General features: G+C 42.2%; 1 protein-coding gene across 3 annotated transcripts in view; it reads left to right on the forward strand.

Annotated features, from left to right (window-relative positions):
- Nucleotides 1-13,525, forward strand: part of RMDN3 (regulator of microtubule dynamics 3) — a 258,569-nt gene that overhangs the window by 48,752 nt on the left and 196,292 nt on the right. For all 3 annotated transcript variants that reach the window (XM_053697885.1, XM_053697884.1, XM_053697887.1), the window contains exon 6: nucleotides 5,094-5,196. In XM_053697885.1, the coding sequence (XP_053553860.1) occupies nucleotides 5,094-5,196 (103 nt within the window). The remainder of the gene's footprint in view (nucleotides 1-5,093; nucleotides 5,197-13,525) is intronic.

Consider the following 13,525-nt stretch of genomic DNA (forward strand, 5'->3'; position numbering starts at 1 on the left):
TGGTGTGCAATACTTTTAAGGCTTTAAGACACTGTGGTGAAATTTTGGTGAATTTTGAACAATTCCTTCATACTTTTTCGCAATTGCAGTAATAAAGTGTGTTCAGTTTAAAATTTAAAGTGACAGTAACGGTTTATTTTAAAACGTTTTTTGTACTTTGTTATCAAGTTTTTGCCTGTTTATTATGTCTGAACTACCAGATAGACTGTGTTCTGAATGTGGGGAAGCCAAGGTTCCTTCTCATTTAAATAGATGTGATTTATGTGACACAAAATTTAGAGAAAATGATGCCCAAGATGATTCCTCAAGTGAGGGGAGTAAGCATGGTACTGCATCATCCCCTCCTTCGTCTACACCAGTCTTGCCCACACAGGAGGCCCCTAGTACATCTAGCGCGCCAATACTCCTTACTATGCAACAATTAACGGCTGTAATGGATAATTCTATCAAAAACATTTTAGCCAAAATGCCCATTTATCAGCGAAAGCGCGACTGCTCTGTTTTAGAAAATACTGAAGAGCATGAGGACGCTGATGATATTGGTTCTGAAGGGCCCCTACACCAGTCTGAGGGGGCCAGGGAGGTTTTGTCTGAGGGAGAAATTTCAGATTCAGGGAAAATTTCTCAACAAGCTGAACCTGATGTGATTACATTTAAATTTAAATTGGAACATCTCCGCGCTCTGCTTAAGGAGGTGTTATCCACTCTGGATGATTGTGAGAATTTGGTCATTCCAGAGAAACTATGTAAAATGGACAAGTTCCTAGAGGTCCCGGGGCCCCCCGAAGCTTTTCCTATACCCAAGCGGGTGGCGGACATTGTAAATAAAGAATGGGAAAGGCCCGGTATACCTTTCGTCCCTCCCCCCATATTTAAAAAATTGTTTCCTATGGTCGACCCCAGAAAGGACTTATGGCAGACAGTCCCCAAGGTCGAGGGGGCGGTTTCTACTCTAAACAAACGCACCACTATACCCATAGAAGATAGTTGTGCTTTCAAGATCCTATGGATAAAAAATTAGAAGGTTTGCTTAAAAAGATGTTTGTTCAGCAAGGTTACCTTCTACAACCAATTTCATGCATTGTTCCTGTCACTACAGCCGCGTGTTTCTGGTTCGATGAGCTAGAAAAGGCGCTCAATAATAATTCTTCTTCTTATGAGGAGATTATGGACAGAATTCGTGCTCTCAAATTGGCTAATTCTTTCACCCTAGACGCCACTTTGCAATTGGCTAGGTTAGCGGCGAAAAATTCTGGTTTTGCTATTGTGGCGCGCAGAGCGCTTTGGTTAAAATCTTGGTCAGCGGATGCGTCTTCCAAGAACAAATTGCTTAACATTCCTTTCAAGGGGAAAACGCTGTTTGGCCCTGACTTGAAAGAGATTATCTCTGATATCACTGGGGGCAAGGGCCACGCCCTTCCTCAGGATAGGTCTTTCAAGGCCAAAAATAAACCTAATCTTCGTCCCTTTCGCAGAAACGGACCAGCCCCAAGTGCTACGTCCTCTAAGCAAGAGGGTAATACTTCTCAAGCCAAGCCAGCCTGGAGACCAATGCAAGGCTGGAACAAAGGAAAGCAGGCCAAGAAACCTGCCACTGCTACCAAGACAGCATGAGATGTTGGCCCCCGATCCGGGACCGGATCTGGTGGGGGGCAGACTCTTTCTCTTCGCTCAGGCTTGGGCAAGAGATGTTCTGGATCCTTGGGCACTAGAAATAGTCTCCCAAGGTTATCTTCTGGAATTCAAGGGGCTTCCCCCAAGGGGGAGGTTCCACAGGTCTCAATTGTCTTCAGACCACATAAAAAAACAGGCATTCTTACATTGTGTAGAAGACCTGTTAAAAATGGGAGTGATTCATCCTGTTCCATTAGGAGAACAAGGGATGGGGTTCTACTCCAATCTGTTCGTAGTTCCCAAAAAAGAGGGAACATTCAGACCAATCTTGGATCTCAAGATCCTAAACAAGTTTCTCAAGGTTCCATCGTTCAAAATGGAAACCATTCGAACAATTCTTCCTTCCATCCAGGAAGGTCAATTCATGACCACGGTGGATTTAAAGGATGCGTATCTACATATTCCTATCCACAAGGAACATCATCGGTTCCTAAGGTTCGCATTCCTGGACAAGCATTACCAGTTTGTGGCACTTCCGTTCGGATTAGCCACTGCTCCAAGGATTTTCACAAAGGTACTAGGGTCCCTTCTAGCGGTGCTAAGACCAAGGGGCATTGCAGTAGTACCTTACTTGGACGACATTCTGATTCAAGCGTCGTCCCTTCCTCAAGCAAAGGCTCACACGGACATTGTCCTGGCCTTTCTCAGATCTCACGGGTGGAAAGTGAACGTAGAAAAAAGTTCTCTATCTCCGTCAACAAGGGTTCCCTTCTTGGGAACAATAATAGACTCCTTAGAAATGAGGATTTTTCTGACAGAGGCCAGAAAATCAAAACTTCTAAACTCTTGTCAAATACTTCATTCTGTTCCTCTTCCTTCCATAGCGCAGTGCATGGAAGTAATAGGTTTGATGGTAGCGGCAATGGACATAGTTCCTTTTGCGCGCATTCATCTAAGACCATTACAACTGTGCATGCTCAGTCAGTGGAATGGGGACTATACAGACTTGTCTCCGACGATACAAGTAAATCAGAGGACCAGAGATTCACTCCGTTGGTGGCTGTCCCTGGACAACCTGTCACAGGGGATGAGCTTCCGCAGACCAGAATGGGTCATTGTCACGACCGACGCCAGTCTGGTGGGCTGGGTGCGGTCTGGGGACCCCTGAAAGCTCAGGGTCTTTGGTCTCGGGAAGAATCTCTTCTACCGATAAATATTCTGGAACTGAGAGCGATACTCAATGCTCTCAAGGCTTGGCCTCAGCTAGCAAAGGCCAAGTTCATACGGTTTCAATCAGACAACATGACGACTGTTGCGTACATCAACCATCAGGGGGGAACAAGGAGTTCCCTGGCGATGGAAGAAGTGACCAAAATCATTCAATGGGCGGAGACTCACTCCTGCCACTTGTCTGCAATCCACATCCCAGGAGTGGAAAATTGGGAAGCGGATTTTCTGAGTCGTCAGACATTTCATCCGGGGGAGTGGGAACTCCATCCGGAAATCTTTGCCCAAATTACTCAATTGTGGGGCATTCCAGACATGGATCTGATGGCCTCTCGTCAGAACTTCAAGTTTCCTTGCTACGGGTCCAGATCCAGGGATCCCAAGGCGACTCTAGTAGATGCACTAGTAGCACCTTGGACCTTCAAACTAGCTTATGTATTCCCGCCGTTTCCTCTCATCCCCAGGCTGGTAGCCAGGATCAATCAGGAGAGAGCATCGGTGATCTTGATAGCTCCTGCGTGGCCACGCAGGACTTGGTATGCAGACCTGGTGAATATGTCATCGGCTCCACCATGGAAGCTACCTTTGAGACGAGACCTTCTTGTTCAAGGTCCGTTCGAACATCCGAATCTGGTCTCACTCCAACTGACTGCTTGGAGATTGAACGCTTGATCTTATCAAAGCGAGGGTTCTCAGATTCTGTCATTGATACTCTTGTTCAGGCCAGAAAGCCTGTAACTAGAAAAATTTACCACAAAATATGGAAAAAATATATCTGTTGGTGTGAATCTAAAGGTTTCCCTTGGGACAAGGTAAAAATTCCTAAGATTCTATCCTTTCTTCAAGAAGGTTTGGAGAAAGGATTATCTGCTAGTTCCTTGAAGGGACAGATTTCTGCCTTGTCTGTGTTACTTCACAAAAAGCTGGCAGCTGTGCCAGATGTTCAAGCCTTTGTTCAGGCTCTGGTTAGAATCAAGCCTGTTTACAAACCTTTGACTCCTCCTTGGAGTCTCAATTTAGTTCTTTCAGTTCTTCAGGGGGTTCCGTTTGAACCCTTACATTCCGTTGATATTAAGTTATTATCTTGGAAAGTTTTGTTTTTGGTTGCAATTTCTTCTGCTAGAAGAGTTTCAGAATTATCTACTCTGCAGTGTTCTCCTCCTTATCTGGTGTTCCATGCAGATAAGATGGTTTTACGTACTAAACCTGGTTTTCTTCCGAAAGTTGTTTCTAACAAAAACATTAACCAGGAGATAGTCGTGCCTTCTTTGTGTCCGAATCCAGTTTCAAAGAAGGAACGTTTGTTGCACAATTTGGATGTTGTTCGTGCTCTAAAATTCTATTTAGATGCTACAAAGGATTTTAGACAAACATCTTCCTTGTTTGTTGTTTATTCTGGTAAAAGGAGAGGTCAAAAAGCAACTTCTACCTCTCTCTCTTTTTGGATTAAAAGCATCATCAGATTGGCTTATGAGACTGCCGGACGGCAGCCTCCTGAAAGAATCACAGCTCATTCCACTAGGGCTGTGGCTTCCACATGGGCCTTCAAGAACGAGGCTTCTGTTGATCAGATATGTAAGGCAGCGACTTGGTCTTCACTGCACACTTTTACTAAATTTTACAAGTTTGATACTTTTGCTTCTTCTGAGGCTATTTTTGGGAGAAAGGTTTTGCAAGCCGTGGTGCCTTCCATCTAGGTGACCTGATTTGCTCCCTCCCTTCATCCGTGTCCTAAAGCTTTGGTATTGGTTCCCACAAGTAAGGATGACGCCGTGGACCGGACACACCTATGTTGGAGAAAACAGAATTTATGTTTACCTGATAAATTACTTTCTCCAACGGTGTGTCCGGTCCACGGCCCGCCCTGGTTTTTTAATCAGGTCTGATAATTTATTTTCTTTAACTACAGTCACCACGGTATCATATGGTTTCTCCTATGCAAATATTCCTCCTTTACGTCGGTCGAATGACTGGGGAAGGCGGAGCCTAGGAGGGATCATGTGACCAGCTTTGCTGGGCTCTTTGCCATTTCCTGTTGGGGAAGAGAATATCCCACAAGTAAGGATGACGCCGTGGACCGGACACACCGTTGGAGAAAGTAATTTATCAGGTAAACATAAATTCTGTTTTTCTGACCTTTTTAACACACACACATTTATAACAATGTCAAGCTTAGTTTTCTGACCTTTTTAGAAACTCCCTGTGTTTTCAACTTAATGAAACTGACTTACCTTCTGTATGTTTTCTTTAAGTATGGGGACCATCAAGATTTTCTATGGCGGCTAGCTCGTTCTTATAGCGACATGTGTGACATTGCCCAAGACAATGAAGAAAAGAAATCATATGCTTTAGACGGTAAGCTTCAATATTTTTAATATTAATAATAAAAGTGATATTAAAGGGACAGTATACACTCATTTTCATATAACTGCATGTAATAGACACTACTATAAAGAATAAGATGCACAGATACTGATATAAAAATCCAGTATAAAACAGTTTAAAAACTGTCAGTTTGGCTCTTTTGAAAAGGTAGCTGGAAAGCCCACTGCAAGTGGCAAATAAGACACTCTCCCCCTTCTTTTGCATATGAAAAGACCCTTTACACAAACAGCAGCAAGCTGGAGAAGGTAGCTGACGGTATTCACATAAAGCTTTGGGGCTTGGTTAGGAGTCTGAAAATCAGAGCAATGTTATTTAAAAATAAGCAAAACTATACATTTATTTTTAAAAAAAACTTTATGGGCTATATAAATAGATCCTCTACAAAACATTTATGCAAAGAAAAAATGAGTGTATAATGTCCCTTTAAGACTATGGCTGCAACAACTAATTGGTAAGATTGATCATAAGAATAGTTGTCAAAGAATCTCATTATCAATTAGGGGGTCAGCGATTAGTTGGTTTATTGCACAGCAACAGCTGCTTCAGTCCGATGAACTCCTGCACATGGTATTGTGAAAACATTTTTTTTTTTTTTTTTTTATATCCGATTAATCGGATAGAAAAAAGATAAAAAATCTTAGTTGCAGTAGATCATCAGATTAAAGCAGCTGGTACTGTGCTACTGACCAACTAATCGCTGACCACCTAATTGATAATAGATTTGTTGACAACCATTTTTATGATCAAACTTACCGATTAGTTGTTGCAGCCCTAATTAAGACTTATATTTACAAAACAATTAATTCATAAGCTTTATGGTCCCAATCATTTAGTCACGGCTTATGGTGCAGTTGTGTCATTTTCTGCTTTTATATCTTTTAAAGCAATTCTTTATGAAAAAGAATGATCTTACCTTGTCAGGAATGTAAGTCATTTATAGTGATGGTAAATCCAAGCATATAACAAACGCTAGGACTTACCATCCCTAAAAATAATGTGGAATTTAAATGATCAGATATGTAAAAAAAGAGTGCTAAACTCACCCTTTGCTCTCCTTCACTGAGGTGACATTTGCACCTCTGAACCAATAGCCGTGCGTGTCAACTGAAAGTGTTCTGTATACTAGCACTGCTATTGTTTTAGAAGTGAAAGCGACAACTTATTGGTAGAAGAGCAATGTAACGTGGGCGGCCGGAGCCGCTGAGTTTAGCGATGTGCAGCAGCAAAGTCAGGGTGAGTTTTTACACATCTGATCATTTAAACTCCACTTTAAGTGATGGTAAATCTGAGCATTTGTTAAAAGCTCGGATTTACCATCACTTTAAATAATGTATTTGGTCATGACTATTAAATGTAAACAGTTAATATTGCACCCCTACGTTCTATGCTGCTCACAAGGAAAGCAGCATACCTACAAATTGCATAATTGCGTTGTGATTCTAAACTCAGGTCTTCTCTCTTCCTTCCCGTAACAAGCTCTCCCATCTGCTAATCATTATCTCTTCACCAAAGAGGTCTAAGTACATCTTGCTAAATGCTTCCCTTGTTTCTGTCCAGTTACGCGTTTTTTAAGCTTCTGCTTGTTCAGTTATTTGTTTGTATTGCAGTGATGTTTAACCACTTCGGTAATGGAAGAAAGTGCGTTTGGTTTGTAAGCTCGCTAGGGCGCAGGGCTCTGTAATTGTTCTGTCCCAGGCTGCCTTCCCTGTGTTGTCTGTTTATTATACTACCTGTATAGTACTGCAGAATCTGCTGCAGCATTGCAAATAACAGTAATATCCATAATGTGATTGTTTTGCCTATTTTTTTTATTTTCTTAACATAAGCTAAAAGCATCTGATCAAATATTTTCTAAAATGAAATATTATTTTTCACTCAGCTTTCCAGCAGGTGTCTATGTTAGGATATATGCATATATAAAGGTACATAACAGCCAATAGTACACTGGGGCTGTACACTGGTGTCTACCTTGGAGCTTACACAGGAACTTATTGGTGGATATACTCTGTGTACTTGGTTGTCTGTCATTCAGGCACAACAACGTACTTACAATCTGCAGCTAAGAATGTTCACAGTTCACCACCCACAGGTGTTGTTTACACTGCATTGTAATATTATTCTGTGACTCTACAAATTATTATTGACTTTCATTCTCTGCAATGCAAAAAAATAAATGTTTTATAAGCATTTAAACTGTCATTTTGTTAAATTAGCATTGTTTTGCATTTCATGGGCATATTCTTTGAAAAGCCTTCTGAGTATGTTTAGCTGATCTCTTTTGCTATAGCCAGTCAGGGACAGAGATAAAGAAAGGTATTGTAATGGTATTTAAGGATTACAGCATACATATCACTTGGTAAATAAAGACCTGCACTCCAATCCTCAAATATTTGAGTGAGCAGCCACCAGGGTGCTATATCAAAGATTATACAAAAACAGTCACTAATAAGATATAACTCACTGTAGAATTTTCAGAGATTAAAACGATCCCATAACGTTTCGGTGCCAACCAGCACCTTTATCAAATGGTTCAAACAGTTCCTTCAGGCAGATGACAAAGCCTGACATCCACAGGGAAAAACAAAATTTTTTTTTTAATATAAATGCTAAGTTTTATTTTTAAACCCAGTGAGTGCTATCTTATTCGTGACTGTTTTCATATATATAATAAATGTAACAATAAGAGGCCGCCATTTGTGTAAGAAGGGACGTAATCTATGGGCTGTGTTTAGTCTTACATCATATTGTTCTACAAAGAGTTGTCTCATCAACATGCGTTTAAACTGGGCTATAGTCGGGGGTTGCCTAGATATCCATTTATTGAGGATGCAATGTCTAGCTAATAATGTACACAGTGTGAGCAATCTGTGATATTTTTTGTGGGTGTCATCCCACTTAAAAAGATAAATCTCAGCTGTGGTCAATACTAACTCAATGTCAAATGTAATTTTTATCCAGTATTAATAGTGTCCCCAAAACCGTCTGATGATTGGGCATGTATAGAAATAGTGTTGGAATAATGGGGATAGGCTGCTACACTTGACACACTAAACAGGAAATCGGTTGTTCCATTTCTTTCTAATGACACGGTGAGTCCACAGATATTCTAATTACTATTGGGATATTCACCTCCAGGCCAGCAAGAGGCAGCAAAGAACACCACAGCAAAACTGTTAAATATTGCCTCCCTTCCCTCCATCGCTTCCTCTCAAGCTTTGGCTGGGGTCTCCTTGCAAGACATTGTTTCTCTCATGTCTTCTGCAGTTTCTGATGCATTGTCTGCTTTTCCTATACTACAGGGAAAGCACAAGAGGAAGTCTAAAGAATCAATGCGTAAGGTGTCTGACTCGGTCGTGGCTATTCCGAATATTCCCTCTCATAGATCTGATGGGGAGGATTCTTCGGTAGCATCTGAGGGTGAGATCTCAGATTCTGACAGTGTAATTCCTTCATCTGATGCTGAATTTGTATCCTTCAGGTTTAAGCTAGAGCACCTCCATTTACTACTCAAGGAGGTTTTGGCTACTCTGAACGACTGACACTGCTGTCGTTTTCAACCCTACAAAATTAGCAAACTTAACAAGTACTACGATGTACCTTCCATGCTGGAATGTATTCCCGTACCAAATCAGGCTACAGAAATTATTGTTAAGAAAGGAGAAAGAAGATGTCTTGGCAAACGGTCCACAAGGTGGAAGGGGCAATTTCCACTTTAGCTAAGAGAACCACTATTCCCATAGGATAGCTGTTCTTTTAAGGATCCTATGAATAAGAAACTGGAGGGTTTTCTTAAGAAAATGTATGTTCACCAGGGGTTACAATGGCAACCTGCGGTGTGTATTGCTACCGTTTGTAGTGCGGCGGCATACTGGTTTGATGCGCTGTCTGATTCCATTCAAACAGACACCCCCCTTGAAGAGATCCAGGACAGGATCAAGGCTCTTAAATTGGCTAATTCTTTTATTTCTGATGCTTCCCTCAATAAGCAGAACGGACTTCAGTGTAATTTTCGTTCCTTTCGAAACTTCAAGGGTAAACCTTCTTCTCCCTCTACAAAACAGGAACAGTTCAAACCTGCCTGGAGACCCAACCAATCTTGGAATAAGGCAATGCAATCCAAGAAGCCTGCTAATGAATCAAAGTCAGCATGAAGAGTCTGCCCGATCCGATCCAGGACCGGATCTTGTGGGGGCAGACTTTCCTTTTTCGCTTGGGTTCGGGATGTTCAGGATCCTTGGGCGATAGATATTGTGTCCCAAGGATACAAACTAGAATTCAAGACCTTTCCCCCCAGGGGCAGATTTCTTCTCTCAAGATTATCTGTCGACCAGATAAAAAGAGAGGCGTTCTTATGTTGTGTTTGGGATCTATCCGAAATGGGGGTTATAGTTCCTGTTCCAGTACAGAAGCAGGGTCTGGGATTTTACTCCAATCTGTTTGTGGTTCCCAAGGGAGAGGGAACCTTCAGACCAATCTTGGATCTCAAGAGTCTAAACAAATTCCTCAGAGTACCGTCCTTCAAAATGGAAACTATTCGTTCCATTCTTCCTTTAGTTCAAGAGGGTCAATTTATGACAACAGTAGATTTTAAAGGATGCGTACCTTCATGTTCCCATCCACAGGGATCATCACAAGTTTCTGAGATTTGCCTTTCTCCACAAACACTTTCAGTTTGTGGCTCTTCCCTTCGGACTTGCTACAGCTCCCAGAATTTTTTCAAAGGTTTTGGGATCTCTGTTGGCAGTGCTCCAGTTACAGGGTATTGCAGTGGCGCCTTATCTGGACGACATGGTTCAGGCCTAGTCCTTTCAACTAGCAATCTCCCACACGGAGATGCTTTTATCCTTCCTGCGTTCTCATGGTTGGAAGGTGAATCTGGAAAAGAGTTCCTTAATTCCATCTACAAGGGTAGTCTTCTTGGGATCCATAAAAGATTCAGTTCTAATGAAGATATTTCTGACAGAGGTCAGAAAATACAAGATTTTTGATTCTTGTCTTTCTCTTCAGTCCTCTCCTCAGCCATCAGTGGCTCAATGTATGGAGGTAATAGGTCTGATGGTAGCCGCCATGGATATTATTCCTTTTGCTCGTTTCCATCTCAGACCTCTGCAATTATACATGCTCAGGCAGTGGAACGGGGATTATGCGGATCTGTCTCTGTAAATTAATTTGGATCAGATGACGAGAGATTCTCTTCCTTGGTGGTTGTCTCAGCATCATCTCTCCCAGGGAACTTGTTTTCGCAGACCTACCTAGTGACAACGGACGCCAGCCTGATAGGTTGAGGGCAGTCTGGTGCCTTCTAAGGCCTCAGGGGACATGGACTCTGGAAGAATCTGTTCTCCCATAAACATTCTAGAGCTAAGAGCAATCTTCAATGCTCTTCTGGCCTGGCCTCAATTAGCTTCTGCCCGGTTTATCAGATTTCAGTGGGACATCATAACCTCAGTGGCTTACATCAACCATCAGGGTGGAACTCAGAGTTCTTTGGCCATGAAAGAGGTGTCCAAGATTATTCAGTGGGCAGAGACCCACAACTGTTGTCCATCTACGAGCCACATTCCAGGAGTGGACAATTAGGAAGCGGATTTTCTGAGCAGACAGACCTTTCACCCAGGAGAATGGAAATTTAATCTGGAAGTGTTTTCCAACTTGATTCTCAAATGGAGACAGCCGGATCTAGATCTCATGGCATCTTGTTAGAATGCCAAGGTCCCGAGGTACGGGTTGAGGTCCAGGGACCCTCAGACGGTTCTGATAGATGCTCTGGCAGTTCCTTCGAACTTCAGTCTTACATACCCATTTCCTCCGTTCGCTCTCCTTCCTCGAGTCATTGCTTGGATCAAGCAAGAGAGAGCATCAGTGATTCTCATTGCTCCGGCGTGGCCTCGCAGGATTTGGTATGCAGACCTAGTGGAGATGTCATCTCTCCCCCCTTGGAAGCTTCCTCTAAGGAAGGACCTTCTACTTCAAGGGCCCTTCCTTCATCCAAATCTAGTTTCTCTGAAGCTGACTGCTTGGAGATTGAACGCTTAATTTTATCTAAGCGTGTTTTTTTCGGATTCGGTCATTGAGACCATGATTCAGGCTCGCAAGCCTGTTACCAGGAAAATGTACCATAAGATATGACGAAAATATCTGTATTGGTGTGAATCCAAAGGCTACTCTTGGAGTAGAGTTCGGATTCCTAGGATTTTATCTTTTCTCCAAGAAGGTTTGGAGAAGGTTTTTATCGGCAAGTTCCTTGAAGGGTCAGATTTCTGCCTTGTCTATTTTGTTACATAAATGTCTGGCAGTGGTTCCAGATGTTCAATCGTTCTGTCAGGCCTTGGTCAGAATCAGGCCTGTGTTCAAACCTGTTATTTCTCCATGGAGTCTTAATCTTGTGCTTAAGGTTCTTCAGCAGGCTCCGTTTGAGCCTATGCATTCCTTAGATATTAAGTTGTTATCTTGGAAGGTTTTGTTTCTTGTTGCTATTTCTTCTGCTCGTAGAGTCTCTGAGCTCTCGGCTTTACAGTATGAGTCTCCGTACCTTATTTTTCATTCGAATAGTTGTTTTACGTACTAAATTAGGTTTTCTTCCTAAAGTAGTTTCAGATTGGAACATTAATCAGGAGATTGTTGTTCCTTCTTTATGTCCTAATCCTTCTTCACATAAGGTATGTCTTCTGCACAACCTAGATGTGGTTCGTGCTCTGAAATTCTATTTACAGATGACTGAGGATTTTCGTCAGTTTTCTGCTCTGTTTGTAGTTTTTTCTGGGAAACTTAAGGAGCAGAACGCTATCGCTACTTCTCTTTCTTTGTGGCTGAAGAGTATAGTTCGCTTTGCCTATGAAACTGCTGGACAGCAGCCTCCTGAGAAGGTTACGGCTCATTCTACGAGGGCTGTTTCCTCTTCCTGGGCATTCAAATTGAAGCTTCTGTGGAACAGATTTGCAAGGCTGCAACTTGGTCCTCTCTACACACTTTTTCAAAATTCTAGCCCCTCCCTTATCATCTGTGTCCTCTAACTTGGGTATTAATTCCCATAGCAATTAGATGATCTGTGGACTCACCGTGTCATTAGAAAGAAAACAAAATTTATGCTTACCTGATAAATGTATTTCTTTCTTGACACGGGGAGTCCACAGCCTGCCCTGTTTTTGTTGACAGGGTATTTTTTTGTTATGTTATAAACCTCAGGCACCTCTGCACCTTGTTGCTTCCTTTTTTTCCTTTACTTTGGTCGAATGACTGGAGTTGGAGGGAAAGGAGGTGATATTTAACAGCTTTGCTGTGGTGCTCTTTGCCGCCTCCTGCTGGCCAGGAGGTGAATATCCCATTAGTAATTAGATGATCTGTGGACTCACCATGTCAAGAAATAAATAAATTTATCAGGTAAGCATAAATTTCGTTTTTGATTATCTGTGTGGTAACACAGAGTGTTGCCTGTTTTGTGCGATCTAAGCTGTCTTTTATATCCTTTATCCTCATCTCTGTAGGGATATCAGTGTTTTTCTTTGTCAGTAAGTTAGTATGAATTAGAGGTTCTTTCTGTTTTACTAGTTGTGTATAGAAGTTTGATAAAGAGAAGCTCTCCATATGGAACAAGGTCTGCGAGATAGCAAAAGGTGGTCTATCCCAAAATTTTGTATTGGATGCTTGCAGGGTTGATACATAATGTCTTAGTTGCAGGTATGCATAGAAATGCCGGTTTGGAATTTGAAATCTAGGATCGCACTCTGTGTTGAAACGGATCCAACACATCTCCGACTACCCCGAGACCAAGACCCTTCCAGACGCGGAACGGCTCATGGTCGTTCCTGGCCGGAAAGTCAGGGTTTCCTACTAAAGGAATAAATTTAGGGGTAGGGCAACAGACTTTTAGATATTTATGAATCATACACCAAGCTCTTAATGGGTTTCGATACAGTACACTATTGGCAACCGAGGGCGGCAAAGTCTTTCTATTGCTATATGGAAGATAAGCTACTGCCAAGGGCGCTATCATTGCTTCTTCTAACTTCGCATCGCAGAAATGACCCGTGTGAAGCTGCCAATCGGTTACCAGTCTGGCCAAGGCCGCCCAGTTATACAGCTTTAGATTTGGAAGGCCGAGACCTCCTTCAAGGTCAGAAAGTTGCAGTTTGTCTGCGGCTATCCTTGGCCTGCCCCCTCTCCAAATGAAGCGAGACACAGCCCGCAATAGTAGACTCAGATCTGTTTTGGTCATGAGAAACGGCAGCATGAGCAATGGATAAAGTATTATGGGTAGAATTGTCATTTTAACCAGGTTAATACGGCCTGACAACCCCAA

The sequence above is a fragment of the Bombina bombina genome, chromosome 1, assembly GCF_027579735.1.
Source record: "Bombina bombina isolate aBomBom1 chromosome 1, aBomBom1.pri, whole genome shotgun sequence".
NCBI classification, from domain to species: domain Eukaryota; kingdom Metazoa; phylum Chordata; class Amphibia; order Anura; family Bombinatoridae; genus Bombina; species Bombina bombina.